This window comes from Guyanagaster necrorhizus (genome assembly GCF_019112545.1).
Source record: "Guyanagaster necrorhizus MCA 3950 unplaced genomic scaffold BT62scaffold_7, whole genome shotgun sequence".
NCBI classification, from domain to species: domain Eukaryota; kingdom Fungi; phylum Basidiomycota; class Agaricomycetes; order Agaricales; family Physalacriaceae; genus Guyanagaster; species Guyanagaster necrorhizus.
This window is the reverse complement of record NW_025064886.1, coordinates 1333242-1350196: the sequence shown is the minus strand read 5'-3', so window position 1 is coordinate 1350196 and position 16955 is coordinate 1333242. Positions and strand designations below refer to the sequence as shown.

Below are 16955 nucleotides of genomic sequence, written 5' to 3'. Positions count from 1 at the left end.
CGAGCTAATATTTCAATTTCTTGGTGATGCCCTGCTTTCCCTGCCCGAGTGGTGTTTTCTACGCTGGGGATGGGTCACGACTCATAAGTGCCTTGTCCACCATTGTACAGTGTTGGTACCCAAATACTCGGGTACCAAAGTGTGTAAGGGTAGCTGGTCCCGTTGTGGTTACGTTTAGCACACAGCAAATCAGTATTATGTAGACATTAAGGAAAAAAGGTATGTATACTGTGACGCCATCGTCCGACAGCCCCCCGGTCAGACGTCAGGCAAGCGAGAGCGTGACCTAGTGTGACACGCGCCTTGACGCGAACCGCGACGTATATCTTGTGGCGTCTGGCTGCCACGCTCTTCGCAGCTCTCCTCGTACATTCTCGACATTATCGTAGCAAATATGCCGCTTTTACGTATTGAAGTCTGCGACTTTAAGTCTTACCGGTGCGTTCCTCGTTCGACAGACTGCTAACCACCCCCTGAAACTCAATTTACTCAGCGGACACCAGACTATTGGACCGTTCAAGAATTTCACGTCAATTATTGGACCTAACGGAGCTGGCAAATCCAATCTAATGGACGCCATATCCTTCGTTCTTGGCGTGAAGAGCGCACAGTTGCGTAGCTCCCAATTGAAGGATCTCGTGTACCGTGGTAGAAAGCTAACAAAGGGCGCCGCCGAAGAAGGGGCTGGATCCGCTGATCAGGATGAGGGGGATGAGGGGGAGGGCACTGCTAGGAAGGCGTGGGTGCTAGCTGTGTACATAGACGGGGATGGAACAGAGTGGCTGTTTCAGCGAACGTGAGTTAGGTCGCCTTCGACGTGCCGCATTTAACGTATTCTGCCTAGTATATCTACTACTGGAGCTTCGGAATACAAACTTAATGGCAAGGTTGTCACATACACCAACTACAACGCCGCTCTCATCTCCCACAACATCCTTGTCAAAGCCAAGAACTTCCTCGTTTTCCAGGGTGACGTTGAAGCCGTCGCGTCGCAGTCACCCCGTGAACTCGCAAAACTTATAGAGCAGATCAGCGGTTCTCTTGAGCTTGCAGCGGAATATGAAAAGGCCAAGGAGGACCAAGAGAGGGCGACTGAGAACGCGACGTTCAACTTTTCGAAGAGGCGAGGAATTGCGGGAGAGATCAAGCAATACAAGGAGCAAAAGGGTGAAGCAGAGAGATTCGAGGCGTTGTGTCAAGAACGCGTATGTTCCGCCGTTTTTAACACTTTTGTTGTCTGACTGGCCATCAGGACCATCTGAATCTCCAACGAATCCTCTTCAAACTTTTTCATATCGAGGAGAACATCGATTCGAATGCAAGGGAAATTACGACGCAAAATCGGGCATTAGCAGGGCTTCGAGATGAGCAACGTACTCATGACCAGGCTTTGGAGACTGCTCGTGCAGACCAGGCTAAATCACGGACATCAGTCATGCAAATGGAGAAGAAGATTAAGAAGGCGGACAAAACGCTAGAAGCAAAGGTATGTGAAACAAATCCATGCTCTGAGCATGCAACACTCAGTTTTTTTAACCTTAGAAACCCGACCTTGCGTCCCTAGAGGCTCAAATTGTTCACTCCACCCGCAAGATGAACAAGGCCGGGAAGACGAAGGAAGAAGTGGAAAAAACGGAGCAGGACATCAGTGAACGCGTGGATAAGCTGAAGAACGAACTTGAGAGCGTACAGAAGGCCGCCAATGTAGCTCAAGGTTTGTCCTCCTCCGTTTCGACATAGAGATTGTCTGATATGTTTGATTAGAGGTGCAGAGGATGGCTTCACATCATAACATGGCTCTGAGCGAAGAGAGTCTAGAGGAGTATGCGCGATTGTAAGCCAATGCCCTCCTTGTATTGCCTCCGACTCTGACATCCATCTTACAGGAAAGCCTCCGCAAGCTCCCTTGCTGTCGATGAACGACAGTCTCTGGAGATGCTTACTAGGGACGAGAAGACTTCAGGCCGAACCCTGAATCTTCTTCGAGAAAAACACCAAAGCTGTACCGAGAAGCGGAATCAACGAATCGAAGACTCTCGTGTACAGACTGAGAAGAGGGCCGAGGTACGTTTGTTTGTGTATTCGTCGTCTGGCCTACGTTTAAAGGTGTGGTATCCATCAGTTGGAGCAGAAAATATCCACTCTCCAGGCCGAGCTAGCTGCGACCAAGCAGGAACTAGACAATCAGCAATCAGAGCGGACTAAGATCGCGTAAGTCCTCGGCCAATTGTTCCTTGAGACGTTTGAAATCGACGCGTTATATCGTAGGCAATTAGAAGCTCAAGCTAACGAAAAACTGCAACACATCTACCAGCAGTTGTTGCAAGCGGGTGTGGACCAGCACGAGTCGGAAAAGGAGGCTAAGTTGAAGGAAACCTTGGCCAATCTTCAGCGCCTGTTTCCAGGTCAGCATATCTTCACCCATTGTTTATCACACCATTCATTTTTATTACGAAGGTGTTCGTGGACGTGTTGTCGATCTGTGCAAGCCCTCTCAAAGAAAATATGACACTGCAGTGTCTGTCGTACTAGGACGGAACACAGATTCTGTTGTTGTTGACGAAGAGAGGACGGCTATTGACTGCATCGAGGTTTGCTCTCTTCTTCACTGATATGAATAGGACTAACTGGTGTATACATAGTACATGCGTACGCAACGTGCTGGACAGGCGACATTCATACCCTTGGACACAATTCAAGTGAAGCCAGTCAATGACAAGTTCCGGTCCTTTGCAAAAGGTGCGAGGTTGGCGCTTGATGTGATACAATATGAGCCAGCGGTAGAGCGGGCCTTGCATCATGCGTGCGGAAACGCCCTTGTTTGCGATACGATGGAAGTGGCGAGGATGGTCTGTTATGAGAAAGGGCAAGAAGTGAAAGGTACCGTGTTCACTGCTCTATCTCAATGGATGGCATTTAAACGACTCTACGTGTAGCTGTGACGCTGGAGGGTACTATCATTCACAAGAGTGGTTTAATCACTGGTGGCCGGAGCACTCACGGTGGAGGGAAGAAGTGGGATGAAAAGGACGTGCAAGGTGCGTTTGGCGCTGCGGTAAGGGTTGTGATGCTGACATGGTGTATGCAAGGACTGAAACGTCAAAGAGATTCGCTGCTTAGCACACTCCGCGATCTCAGCAAGCAGAAACCTCGTGGAAAGAACGATGACAATCTCTTCGCAGAGGTTTCTCGTCTAGAATCGGCAATTAATATTTCAAAGGATGATCTGGTAAGACGTGTAGTACTTCCGTGAAACATCTCGTCTAATGTTCGCGAGCGTCTAGACTGCCTGCAAGCTCCGACTCACAGGTATCAAAGATGAGCTTCGGCACATTGACAAGGAACTGAAGACTATTACGCCCGAGCTAAAGAAGGTTAGGTGCATTCAAGGCACTATCTGTCTGATATTTGACCCAAGTTTGTGCATAGACTCAAAGCGCATACGATGACCTGCAGAGTCAGATTGCCAACCTCAAGTCTTCAGTCGATGCTGCTGAAGATCGAGTCTTCTCGGCTTTCTGCCGGAGGATCAAAGTTTCTCACATCCGTGAGTATGAAGAACGCCAACTCAAGGTTGCTCAAGAAGAAAGTGAAGCTCGATTACGATATGACAGTCAGATAGCACGTTTGACACATCAGTATGTTCTATGCGTTTTGAGTTACTTCTTTTCGTTGATCTTCTTTGCCACGTAAAGGTGCGACTTTGAAAGCGAAGCACTGGAGAGTGCGCGCGAACGTAGCCAGCATCTTGAGGGTGTTATATCAACGGAAAAAGATGTTTTGGAGAGGCTCGAGGCCCAGAAGGAGGCCGCCGAGAATGATATATCAAATTCTGAGGCCATGATCGCGTCGTTCAAAGAGGAACTGACGATTTTGCAGTCGGCCCTAGAAGAAAAAACCAGGCATGTAGATCAAGTGAAGAAAACTACACTCAAAGCGTCCAAAGTTCTCGAGCAGGCCCTCAAAGAGATCACACTTCGAGTATGGCCTTTGATTTATAACGTTCGGTCTGTGCTGATAAAGTGCGTCTCTAGAACGACGAAATCGAGAAGCTTGCTCTGGAGCGTTCTGCGATTTATCGTAAATGTCGGTTGGAGGAGATTAAACTACCTTTACTGGAAGGCAACTTGAGAAATGTACCAATGGAAGAGGTATGCTCGTAACGATGTCAATGACGCAAGTTGAACGGAACTGCTAGAATCTTCGCGACGAAGTCGCCATGGATGTTGACGAAGATGAAGAAGGCACACAGCAGCCTAAACGTGTTGACGATTTCGGCATTGAAGTAAACTTCGAGTCCCTAGATGATGATGAACGAGAGGTAATTTGCGGCTTTGATGCATTGACAAGTGGCTTATCTCTTCGCGAACAGGATGGCTCGGCGGATGCACTAGCCGAATTTGATGCTTCAGTAAGCAAGCTAAACGGGGAAATTGAACGCATGGCTCCTAACCTCAAAGCGATGGAACGGTATGCGTTGATCCGCCGTCTGATACCCCGTTTCAGCTTATTAAACCCGCATCTAGTCTTGATGATGTTGAAGCCAAGTTGGCCGAGACGGAGAAAGAGGCAGACCTGGCTCGCAAGGATTCAAAGAATGCACGTGATAAATTCCAAGAAATCAAGAAAAAGCGGTGCGTCGTGTCCTAAGCATATTGCAATTTATTTCATTGATATCGAAATTTCAGCTGTGATTTGTTTAACAAGGCCTACAATCATATTTCCGATCGCATTGACGTCGTTTACAAGGATCTGACCAGAGGAAAGGCCGCTCCCATGGGAGGTGTAGCATACCTCAGTTTAGAAGACAATGAGGTGCGTCATTTCTTTGGTTTCGAATCGACGGAGTATGAACAAGTTCGCAGGAACCGTACAACGCGGGTATAAAATATCATGCGATGCCACCCATGAAGCGTTTCCGGGACATGGAACAGCTGTCTGGTGGAGAGAAGACGGTTGCCGCCCTTGCACTGCTGTTTGCTATTCATAGGTTAGACCGAGATTTTTCTCAATTTCCAACAATACCTGAAAATCATGTTGTAGCTATCAACCTGCACCCTTCTTCGTCCTGGATGAGGTCGATGCCGCTCTTGACAACACCAACGTTGCCAAGATTGCCAACTACATACGCGCCCAGGCTTCTGATTCTTTCCAATTCATCGTAATCAGTTTAAAGGGTTCATTATATGAACGAGGTAATTCTCTTGTCGGAATATATCGTGACCAGGAGGTCAATAGTTCATCGACCCTGACTTTGGACGTGAGTATTTCATGTCTTTGCTTGCTGGGCAGTCGCACTAAGTGGTCATGAATCTAGCTTACGCAATATGATGAATGAGGTCTTGAGGGATGATGACCAAGAGTTCTAGCTATCTGTTTGATCTTTTCTTTCTGTGCTATTGTTGTAACGCTTTGACGAGTTGCTCTGATTTTCCCTTCTGTATAAGTAGCACCTGATATCCGTATTATTATTCTCCTTATATGAAAGGTAATTCAGTGCCATGTACTACCAATCCAAAAGCGATGCAAGAAATATACACGTATAAATTATTGAATAGCAGAACCCCGGCGAATCAAATGACAATAAGTATCGTATCGAAAGATTGGGAACACATGCACAGCTCTCTAAGATTCACAAGTACAGGATAACAATAATAAAGATACAAAAACCAATATTATGGCTGGTAAGGCAAGGTGGCAGGCCGGTCCGGAAAATCAGTTCGTAGATAGACTGGCCAGGAGTTGGTCGATCTCTTCATCTCCACCAAAAGTCATCCGCCGGCTACTCGTGACGCTTCGAGCATCGCGAGCAGTATATTGGTCATCAAAGTAGGAACTGGTATACGACATACGTGCTGGCATATCCTGAGTGGGGGGAACAGGAAAGTCAGAGAGGTTGGAGATGCGCGAATAGAGACTTGAGTTAGTCAAGTAGCTACTTCGCGTGAGGTCAGAGGAAGGAAGTCCTGAGGATGAAGGATGCAGCAGAGCACGAGAATTACGTATGGTGACCGTGTTGTCTTGATCTTCCTCCTCTTCCGGGGGAGGTGGGTTGCGACCGGGTGTGAAGGACATGAGCCCGGTGAAAGAGGACCGATGGACGCTAGACATAGTTGGGGGTGTTGCCTGAGACTCCACTTGTCCCAACTTGAACGCTTCTGAAGAAGGAATTTGAGCACGAGGCAATTTCAAGATAAAGGAGAGATCACCAACCATCGCTAGCCGCCTCCACCGGTGATCGTTCAACCACTGAAGACGCACGCGAAGACTCCACATCTTCCGGAATAGTCACAGATGGATGGAATGGCGGTATGATGCTTCCCCGACGGGCTGCAGAAGCACCGTCAGGCCGCTCCGAAAGTACAAACTGCATCCCATCACCACTCGGACGACTGAAACCTGAACTGCTGCTACCCGAGACGTGCCGTTCCCTCTTCCCAAATTCCTGGTTGAGCTGATTCGCCAGGGTTGTGAGCCCGCTCCGCGAAGACGGATTTCTGGATAATGCAGGTCCAATCGTCTGGCCGGGGCGATAAAAGAGGTCTTGGAAATGTTCCAAGTCATCGGGACTTCCGAGCGGCCGTGGCGAAGCCTGTGAAGAATTCGTCTCTGGTGTCCGGTCTGTTGAAGGCGATAATCCATGAGCAGGGGCCAGTCGCTGCGGTGTAATGGTTGGCGTTGGAGTCACCACGATCGTGTCCTCTTCTGGTCGTGATGGAAGAGGCTTTTCAGGCCTGTGGAAATACAAGGGGCGTGTGACGTCGTATTCCACGGGTCGTCGGTAATTGCTATACGGATGAGGCTTTTCGTCCACTTGGACACGCACGCCTTGCTCCTCGCTCGCACCAAGTCCGCTATCCTTACTCCCACGAACCTCACCGGCGTTGAAGAGCGCCTCCCCAACCCCAATGGTATCAATGATATTCCCGGAATGCCGTATGTTTGACCCAGATCCCTTCGCATGAACAAATGGAGAGTATCTGATCTCTTCAGGGAGTATCTCCTGCACCACCCCATTTGGTGAAAGTCGCGCCCACATTTTTGAGGCAGGCGAAACATTACTATCCGGACGGGGATTGGGGACAATTCGGTCGCTGCCGGTGTACGAATCGTGATCAGCATACTGGGCGTAGGGATGGTTAAGGGCTCTGGGAGGCAGTCTGTGACGTTGAGACACATCCAGATGTTCTCGGTCACCACCGACCACCGAAGAGGGATGCGGACCCGCAAATTCGGAACCACGGCTTGGAGAGCTAGTGTACGTATACCGCCCTCCTTGCGCGTACGGGTGAGTCGGCAATCTGATAGACTCCCGGTCCTCGATATCCATCGGTGGCGTAGACAGAGCGATACCCATACGCAGGTCCGTCCCCGCGGATGGTGTAGGCGACGGTCCCTGTGGCGGAGTCAACCGCAGTACGGAGTCGCGAATCGTCGAGGGGTCCTCGAACCGGATAACCCTCGTTCCCTCGGCCGCCAACACATCGTCAAATGGCAGTTTTTTCTCTTCTGTCGGAGTCAACGCGGACGCATCGAAGCCACAAAGCGCCCCACCGGTGGTTTTAGCGACTTTCCTTCCCCACGAATCGTTCCTGGAATGACCCTGAGAGTGCGATTTGGATGACTTGGACGTTTTTGATAGGGAATTCGAATGGGCGTGCGATGATCTGGAGAACGTGGCTCCGCCACTGCCTTCAGGTTGGCTCTTGGTGCGTGGCCTAGCTTTGGTAGATATGTTTATTGGGTCCTGATTACCCAAAAGAGAGCGGGCGGCGAGGAAATCGATATGTGGATGCTTCACCTCCGCCCGCTTGGCCTGTTTAGAGTTGAGTGACTTGGTCCGTGCTCGAGAAAGGTTACGTGCGCGGCTATTCTGGAACGAACCCTGCGCCTGCATCTGCCATTTTTTACGTTGATGCTCGAGGATTTGGCCTTCCTCAAGTACCCTGAACAATCGATAACATTAGTATATAGTCGTTCGGTTAAGGAACAGAACAACGAACCGAGCTAATGACGGTACAGGACTAGGAAGTGCGAGGTCATCAAGGGAAAGACTTCGCGGTCGTGGCGGTCTTGACGGGCCCGCTTCAGCGTTAACAGATCCTGAAGGTTGAGTGTGAGCAATATAAAACGGCTGAGGAGCGTGTCTGTGCGATGGATCTGCCGTACGGGATAGATCAACCATCGACCGAGATTGAGCTAGAACGCGAGACAAGACACCTGGTGGCTGATTAGCCTGACCGAACGAAGCGAAGACAGGGCTTCCTGGTGGGCTGACTATTCTGCCTTTTCCGTACTCGACACTCCCATCTTGTTTCACCTTGAAGCGAGGTTTGGGAAGGAACAGAGCATCGCACCACGTCTCTGGTGAAAGCCAGCGATCTTTGCCCTTCAAAATAGATGACTTGGGCTGTCTTTGTGACGAGGAAGAAGCTGGCGAAAGTCGCAAATCGGGAGAGGAGATGGAATTCGTTAGTCGACGACCAGCGGCAGATGAAGGATGGAGCAATGAGTGCTGGCCATTGCCAGTGCTCTGTGAGGGACGCATGGGTATTCGTTGAAAGGGATCTGACTCCCGACTGTCTGTGGACACGAGGGGTGCTGTTTTAAGAACGTCGCTATAATTGCCAGTGGGAAACACATAGGCATAAGGATGAGGTGTCGGCGATGACTGGCCAGATACCGTAGAATGAGTGTTTTCAGAACGGCCAATACGACTGTTTGGAGAACGGGGGGGATCTTCGACCCTGAAGTCCCTAGGTTCGTCCTGATTCCTGAGAGGCGATTGGACCAACGTGGAATAATAGGAATTGTAGTAGTCTTCGTCATCGCGGGTACGGGTACCGCGTCTGTTCCGGTTGCTATCAGTTTATGATGAAAAGATAATTAGGAGGTGACTTTCTCGTGTCGGTCGAAACGCAGGGCAAAAATGTTCAATGACAGATATGGTACATCGATGCTGGGTTTGCCTCCGTCGCAAAACCAGCCAACTCTGACAGTTACGACCGCATTTCGAACCGACCGAGAAAAGGTCGCCGCACCCTGAAAAATAGAAGATGCTCACTTGGAATCACTCTTCGTCGAAATAGAGGCTGGCGGTGATGCTCGTTTCTTTGAAGAACTAAAGGAGAATATACTGGCAAAAGGCGACTTCGAGGTAGATTCATAGCGTATTCGGGGTACTGGAGATTCTCCTACGCCTCCGACGTTGACATAGGAAGGAGCAGGATGTCGGCCGTTTCTGTTACGAAGTCCATGGTGACTTGCATCTGCAAACGTAGACGAGCCACTCTTGCTCGTGATCGCAGACTCCGTATGAGCCCTAGGCCGCCCTTTATCGCCCCATCCGGTTTGCGCGATTCGCTGGCTCCCGTGGCGTCCATCCTGCGAGACTTGCTCATCCTTTTCATCGACATACAGAGAGTCACCCCAACTGTCCCTTTCTTTAGGCTTAGCGTACGGTTGCCTGGGAGCCTCAAAAGGACCGTTGTACGGAATATACCAGTTGTCCTCCGCAGCTGGTTTTTCCGGATTTCGGTTCCGTGACTTTGGCGACGAGGCACTGGACTTGAAGGAGACACCAAAGCGCGATAGCCGGGAAAGCGAGGATGGGCTCTGACTCTTCGTTGTCATCAGGAGCGCGTCGTCGTCGTCGCACCCGGCCCCGCAGTGCACGACGAAGGGCCGCTGGAAGGAGCACCAGAGAGAGGTGTCGCTTAAACGTAAGCGTTGAAAAAGCGTTAACGGATACAGGCCCTCATCAACCTTCCCACGCTCCCCTGTTTTTTCAGGTTCGCACGTGGCGTCGAGCGAGGATCGTATCGTCCACGCAGGTACCACATTCAAAAACAATTCGACATTCGGAACCGTGGCGATTAGAATCATGCAACAAAAACATTACCAGGCTTAATGGTCTCACGATATTTTGAAAAATGCATATTGAATTAGGTGACACTACAGCGTGGAAGGGAGCAGACGACCCATATAACAAGTATATAATCCTGGATCCAACGCGTCGAGTCGTGATGCTACAGCCAGAATGAAAGACCTGGGATGATATACACCATAATCAGCGCGTGCCCAACAGTTAGTAGGAAGACACGAAGTCAGAGACTTGAATGGTTCCCGAGGGAAGTCCAGCCCAGGGTACACTTGCGTGTACGTCGCAATAGGTTTGCAGATAATTGTTTTTTCATCGCCGAGATGACCAGCTGGGAAAAGGACTCACAAAAAAAGTCGATCCTCTTGGTCGAGACGGAAAGAAAATTTTACGAGCCGTGACATTGATGGTCACGCTTTAAATATCGTGTTTGTTTGGCGCCAAGGGCAAAACCTTATCCGTTTCAGGTAATCACCGCCTATGAACAAGTACGACACCTCTATAAATACTGCAGTCGATCGAACCATTACGACTACAGACCTAACCATCCTTCTTGATATACACGGTACTACTTTTAATACATTCAAGACATGATCGTATTCGCCTAGCACAGTTTGACAATTCTCCCTAGCCCCGTATTAAGTGAATGCAAAAAGAAAAAGAAATGAGGTGCTGTATTCGTTACCAAAAGAAAGAAACATCATTAACGTGCACCACAAATAGGAAAGGGAAAATAGCAAAAGGATTTGTCGGTGTAGAATCACAAACGTTGGTCGTCATCAAGGGTCGTCATCAAAATACTACAGAAAGAGGCTGGATTGCAATGGGTGGGGAGCGTTGGGAGCACGAGAAGTCAAACTCGGGTAAATCAGGAAGGAAGAACTAATTGTAGAGTAAATGTAAAGATCTTCCGATATATTGTTATAAAAGAGTTACCATTGAGCCCGAGTAATGAATGAGAGTGGATATGGATATAGATGTTGAATTGATTCACAAGAAAAGAGCAGTTCGAAAGTTAGGGTAGCAAAAGCGGGTTCGCTTATTTGTTAATGACCACTGCCTGAGCTTTATCTTTCAAGACACTGGGGTAACTGTTCATGAGATGTGCGAGGGCGCGAAGATCTTCTTGATCAAGGAGAGCGATAGTAACTTTCGGCTGTTCACAAACATGGCATTAGCACAGCTGAGGGAAAAGGAACGACTTCGGCCTTACCGCAGCTTTGATACCGAAGGATTTGACAACCTTGAATCTGAGGGGAATGACATCAGCATAGGACAGAGCAGCATCAAAATGAACATACAACTTGTCGCCTAATTGTTGTTTCTGCAGGTTTGTTGGCTTATCCAAAAGTCCGTCGATAAAGGCATCGGTAGCTTGAACGATTGACGGGTCGGCTTTGGGTATCGGTAGAGCTGCATGAGAAGATGATGCCAATCTAACAACCTCAGCGGCTGGCAGTCTCGCAAGTGATGCAATCGTGTATGTGGGCCCAGAAGGGGTTCCAGGCAAAGGCGATGCCGTCGCGGATGGTCCTCGAGACGAGAGATCAGGCGTCTGTGGAGACTCCTCCACCTTTGGAGGTGTCGTCTTCTTGTTCTGCGGCGTGACGGGTACTTGTTGGGGAACCTCCGGTTGTTCCTCCTCCTCTCCGTCTTCGCTATCCAACACCATCTTCGCATCTGCCAGTTTCGCACGAAGAATCTCAACGTTGAATAGGCACATCGCACGCTCGCGCTTCGGCAAGCTCATCAGCAGCTCAGTAAGCTCGCCCTGACGAGAAGATTCAAACTTGTTCACAGCTGCGATCATCCGATCTCTCTCGGATGTCGGAGGAACAGAACCAGAGGGGGATGACGTTCTAGGGGGGGTGGCTAAAGAACCATTGGCGGATATGGGAGTGGAAGGGTATTCAGGGGCACTCGCTGTTGCAGCAAGACCATTAGGATCAATGGAGTCCTGAGATGCTGACGCTGAAGGGGATCGAGACTTTGGCGGCGAAGCTTCAGAGAGACGGAGGCTGCGCTTGATGCTCTCAACATGCTCAGATAGCTTATCGGGGTCTTCGATGCATTGGACGACCTCGCTCAAGGAGCTGCTGAGCAGCGCTTCCACTACGGCGTCAATGTCTGGGGTATCGACTGTTCCAAGGGTCTTGACACGGCGGCTGAGGTCTCCGGTCAGAACTTCTTTACGAACGACAGGCGAGAGTCCAGCAAGCTCGTCGTAGCGCATAGGGAGATTGAGTGTGCCGGACAGAGCAGCCTAGAGTGATGTCAAAAACGTGGAAGCACGAGGGCAAAGTATAACGTACGTTATAATAGCTCCCACTGCCCCTTCTACCTCGCTCGGCCCTCTCGTGGTGACTGCCAGGCGGAGATCCTAGGTTGATGGATCGCTGACGAGGACTTCCCCACCCGCCAATGCTTTCTGCACCTTCACTGAGCGTAGGACTCGTAGCACCGCTAGAATTCCTGGGATGTCCATTATGTCCACCGAAACGCTGAGCTAGCTTCTCTTGTCGCAGCTGTTTGGGCTCGTGCAATCGCACAGCGATTTGCTTGCTGCCGATTGTTACGCCGTTCATGGCATGCATGGCCGCGGCCGCTATATGCGTCGATGATGAATTTGATTATACTTTTCAGGCTTCAAACGCCTACCTTGATCAGGGGTCTGATACGAGACGAAGCCGAAACCTCGACTTTCGCCATTCTCGGAACGCATAACACGAGCACTTGGTGAAGGTCTCAGAACAGATTTTGTGAGATTTAGAGACCGCGTACCTGACGATTTGACCGAACTGCGTCAAGGTTTAGTCTATGAGGACGAACAGAACCAAGGGGCAGACATACATGACGGAAATGCGAAAAGAGAGCATTTGAATCAATGTCAGAGTCAAGGTTCTATCAAAAAAAAAAAAGATCAATACGGGTGGCACATGCTCCAAAAAGTCACGTACTTTGCAGAACAAATTACAAGGGTCAATCAGCCCACTATGGCTACTAGATCCTGGCCCGGACACAGGAGCCAATTGAACCTGTTGGCCCGGTCCGTGTACGAAGGGAATAGGCGCAGGGGGGCTTCGAGGACTGTATGACTGGCGATGAGGCGGGGTAGGGGGAGAGTACTGCATGGAATCAGCATATATGCTACGAAACGACATAAAACACGACAAACTTGGGCGCCATATGTATACATGGATCCCGAAGGGATGAAGGTGGGTGCAGCAGTATTGAATTCCCCCACACCACCGCTCGTCCTTCTTTGTTGGTACACCTGGACAGCGATATTCTGACCCTCGACATCGGCACAGTGCATGGCTTCTTCGGCATTCCTGGCGTCGTCCTCATTCCAAAATTCGACCATGCCAGTATCGGGACCAAAGTGGGTGTGAGTGCGGGCAGACGCAAGTGCGCCATATGGTCGGAATATGTCAAATAGCTGGGAATCGGTGTATCCAATAGGTAAATGTTTCACGAGCCGCGGAAGGGCAGATGGAGGCGGAAGAGGCGTGGGCGGGTTCGTCGGGGGGTACGGGGACAATACAAGAGGCACGGGGGCCTGTAGGCCTGGAATTGGACGTGACTGAAGAGTGGCCAAAGCTTTCTCGGCTGAAACGGATAGATAATGATTCAAGGTTACAAAGCTGAAGGAATTACGAACCTTTCTCGAGAAACTTGAACTCGATTGTGCCGGACAGCAGGCTGCTGCTCCCATCACGAACAATTTTTGGTCTGAATGGGCCGCAGGTAACGAAAGCAATAGCAAGGTTTTCATCAGAGACATAAGCAGGAAGATTCGAAATGTACAAAAGTGGTTCGTGAAGGTATGGATGGGGCTGGGGTCCGTATGCGTCGGCTTCCTGTGATGGGGTGCTGTATTGAGGATCCATCTCGATTATCGGTAGAGTTGGGTAAGTAGAAGAGCTTTAAGGGGCGAAATAAAAAATTCCGGTATCCAGAATGAAAAAGAGCACAGGACTGAACCCGGCCTAGTACCTCGTCGATGGCGACAGGGAGAAACAGCGTTTCCCCTGCATGCCCATTGCCAGACTTTTTCTGCTTACATAACATCATCAAATAAGCCCAAAAAGGTAACCCTTGTACACAATGAAAAAAGAAAGAAGGCTAAAAGACAACTTTTGAAGAGATGCTCTACAGGTATCCAAGTTGTATAAAATAGAGATGATAGGTAGAAGAAGCAAGAACATGCGCCTGGCGGGGTCACTGCGGCACTGCCAATCAATGACGTTTACACACATGAAATATTCGTCTTCGTTCACAAACTTCAACTTTGACATACGTTCATCACAAATATATACAGGTCATCAAATCTCATCACTCTTCCTGAAAAAAACAATTTAGGTATGTCCACGCCCAGCAGACGCTACACTCACCAGAAAATAAAGATATGGGTATCAGCCGAAATACGTCGTAAAATGAATTTATCACTGTGGGAACGCGTGTCAGGACATGTCGGACATGACTCTGCGAGGGAAATACATACAGGATGTGGACTGTAGCTGTTTTAGAGAACATAAGTATCACGGTGAAAGTAAAGGCGGCTGATGAACTGACCGTCGTAGCCTTCGACGATGTGAATTGCATTCCTTGTTCATGAAGGCAAACATTTGGCTCAGCCATCTACCAGGTCCAAACATCAGCGGAAAGCACGACGAGCAATTAGATGCGACTCACCCAGCGCTACCCTCATCATTACTAGGCGGTGATGCCGTACTTGATCCACTGGTAGGGACAAATGCATGCACTGTTGCGGCTTGCAAAGCCGTCTCAATCAAAGGCTGGGCGTTCAAGCCGGCTACTGACGGTAACTGGGATTGCAAGGTGCCCGTAGGCGCGGCAGATACAAGGAGCATACCCCAGAGGAAGACAACGACCAAGAGACGACAGAACATGTTCACAGCGGTGTGAGGGTAAACCGACCATCCAAGCCAAAGATCGAGGTCTTTTTAAATAAAATCTGCCGACTTGCGTCACCAGGGAAATTGAGCGTTCCAGAAATGTATTTTTCTGGCAGTTGCTACATAAACGTCAGTGACGCGACGCATGCGAAGGAGTTCTTAAATTAGCGCGCTTACAGAGCGTGGAGCTGGAGTGGCATTCCAAGGATGGCAACTAGAAACACCTTTAAGAGCCTAACAGTTCATATAAAAGAACCAGTAATAGGATTCTCTCCGTCTTCAGAAACGTAAAGTTGGGGAATCCGTGGCTCATACGCCCTGCAAAAAAAAAAAATCCAAGAATCGCCCAGAGATGGAGCAAGCCAGTGCATGCAACCGACAAGAGTCCATAACGCGGCGGAAAGAAGAGATAACAAGCATGCAGCTCGGGGCCCGGGAGCAAGGACCGAGGGTACTGCCCGGACCCGGGATACTTCCGTTCGCAGTATGAAGACCCCGCAAAACTTCCGACTTTTCGTCAGGCCACGTACTACTTTAGTCTTGGAACGGATAGCATATTAATATCCGAGGTGTGCACCCTGTCACCGTCCAGAGGCAATTTAATTCTGATAATAATCTTCCAGTAGTTCATGGCATTGACATCGGACTCGACAAATGAGGTGCTCAGCGTCCTTACCTACAGCCGACCAGACTTTCGTACAGAAGTACTGGACCTAATTCCGTACGGAATTTCGGACAATTATCTGTCCCCTCCAACAAGATCTCTCGGGACGCTAGGTGTCCTTCCGATTGAGCTCTTCGACTTGATTTTCCGTTCAGCGGACTTGCGCGCTGTCGCATCGTTCCAGCTTGTTAACAAACGCGCCAGAATAATCGTCCGCTCATCCATACCCTACAAATACTTGCTTCTTCATTCCCCCAGCGCGCTCTGTGCTTTAACTCGGTCAACTGCATATTTCACCGTCGGTCAGCTTTACAACGTACTATGCAGCAGCACATGCAGCGTCTGTAATCAGTTCGGCGGCTTCATATGGCTTCCTGCATGTAAGCGATGCTGCATGCCTTGCCTCAGGGAGTCTCCGCAGTTGAGACCCATAACGCAGCGAGAATCTATGGCTGCATTGGGTCTTAGGCGAAGAGCCTTGCCAGATGATCCTGGAACATCTCATATCGGACTCGGGGAGAGACCGCTTAGAAACGCGCTGCATCAGAAGAGCGGCTATAGGACTGTCGGAACCCCCTCGACGCAGCAATCTGCTGTGAATTTTACCGGCGGCTCCAGCGTTCAGTTCTCTTCAGCGACGTTTCTCCCATATCTCGACCGCTCTACGGGCACACTCCATTATGGAGTATCGTGTCGTGGCTGTGATTGTGCATATCAGACTGCCATGAATGATCCTGACGTCTCATACGTCGAGCGCATGGCGTTGTTTAGGCGCAGAGACCTAACTTACTCTCTTGACGGGTTTCTCTTCCATCTGGAGACGTGTTCAGAAGGAAAGACCTTATGGTCGAGATCAGATGCATAAAGCCAAGACTTACGGAGCTTCATAGGCCACTTTGCGACCTCCCCGCCACCTAAACTGCGATTCCAGCTGGTCTTCGTGTTTCGCTTGTGCAGGGATTGGACCTGAGAATCGGATTAGTTTGACCGAGGGGGTCCGAGGGACGGTTAGTTGCTAATGGATTAAATCCAAGGTACGAAAGCGCTCAATCCAGTACTTGCAACCCGAACTCCAGCTCTGTGAGGCGGAAGAGGGTATTTCATATTGCTGCTATAGAAGCAATAACATAAGAGGCGGTGATTGCCTGAAAAGGAACATTACCGGAATAACTGCTGGCCTCTCACAGAAGCTATGACTGCCCATGTAAAGCGTTACTGGAAACGGGGCCCTCCGAAACCGAAAAAGCCTCCTTCGGCCTCTACCTCGCGTGGCGTTCCAATGACATGTATTCTCTCTGAGAAGGTGAACTGAAAGCTTCAAAGACACCCATCTGTTGATAATCGTAACCCTTCCTTTATCGAAGAGGGCATCTGTCTATCTAATTGCAATTGTCCTCGTTCCAGGAGTCTTTTTTTGGCGACACCGTGACGTTTCTTACCTGCCAATGCCATGCAGCGCAAGCATCGACATATCATGGGGCCGGCATTTAAT

General features: G+C 49.6%; 5 protein-coding genes across 5 annotated transcripts; 2 read left to right on the top strand and 3 right to left on the bottom strand.

Annotated features, from left to right (window-relative positions):
• The first annotated feature begins 302 nt into the window (after positions 1–302).
• Positions 303–5538, top strand: BT62DRAFT_965423 (condensin complex subunit SMC1). Its single transcript, XM_043188772.1, has 24 exons — positions 303–438; positions 494–796; positions 845–1205; positions 1253–1486; positions 1543–1714; positions 1765–1834; positions 1887–2064; positions 2123–2211; positions 2269–2405; positions 2458–2591; positions 2643–2880; positions 2937–3038; positions 3090–3229; positions 3285–3374; positions 3430–3638; positions 3696–3981; positions 4035–4151; positions 4199–4321; positions 4373–4470; positions 4527–4634; positions 4689–4815; positions 4866–4990; positions 5044–5260; positions 5318–5538. Exons 1-24 carry the CDS (start codon positions 395–397, stop codon positions 5336–5338), a joined length of 3723 nt encoding a protein of 1240 aa, XP_043042318.1. The 5' UTR covers positions 303–394; the 3' UTR covers positions 5339–5538.
• BT62DRAFT_929891 (uncharacterized protein) lies at positions 5439–9753 on the bottom strand. The gene is made up of 4 exons (XM_043185826.1): positions 9065–9753; positions 8004–8861; positions 6214–7946; positions 5439–6158 (listed from the first exon to the last, which is right to left on the bottom strand). Exons 1-4 carry the CDS (start codon positions 9631–9633, stop codon positions 5716–5718), a joined length of 3603 nt encoding a protein of 1200 aa, XP_043042317.1. The 5' UTR covers positions 9634–9753; the 3' UTR covers positions 5439–5715.
• Positions 9754–10919: 1166 nt separating this feature from the next.
• On the bottom strand, positions 10920–14114 carry BT62DRAFT_1057279 (uncharacterized protein; the record flags this gene model as incomplete). The annotated part of the gene is made up of 10 exons (XM_043178579.1): positions 13542–14114; positions 13056–13489; positions 12838–13005; positions 12731–12781; positions 12662–12678; positions 12539–12612; positions 12193–12485; positions 11182–12143; positions 11094–11130; positions 10920–11036 (listed from the first exon to the last, which is right to left on the bottom strand). The coding sequence occupies exons 1-10, from the start codon at positions 13768–13770 to the stop codon at positions 10920–10922; spliced, it is 2382 nt and encodes a 793-aa protein (XP_043042316.1). The 5' UTR covers positions 13771–14114.
• Positions 14115–14283: 169 nt separating this feature from the next.
• BT62DRAFT_729110 (uncharacterized protein) lies at positions 14284–14917 on the bottom strand. The gene is made up of 4 exons (XM_043182038.1): positions 14576–14917; positions 14456–14521; positions 14385–14400; positions 14284–14328 (listed from the first exon to the last, which is right to left on the bottom strand). The coding sequence occupies exons 1-4, from the start codon at positions 14791–14793 to the stop codon at positions 14326–14328; spliced, it is 303 nt and encodes a 100-aa protein (XP_043042315.1). The 5' UTR covers positions 14794–14917; the 3' UTR covers positions 14284–14325.
• Positions 14918–15310: 393 nt separating this feature from the next.
• Positions 15311–16590, top strand: BT62DRAFT_729157 (uncharacterized protein). The gene is made up of 2 exons (XM_043182039.1): positions 15311–15368; positions 15423–16590. Exon 2 carries the CDS (start codon positions 15429–15431, stop codon positions 16326–16328), a length of 900 nt encoding a protein of 299 aa, XP_043042314.1. The 5' UTR covers positions 15311–15368; positions 15423–15428; the 3' UTR covers positions 16329–16590.
• Positions 16591–16955: the final 365 nt, after the last annotated feature.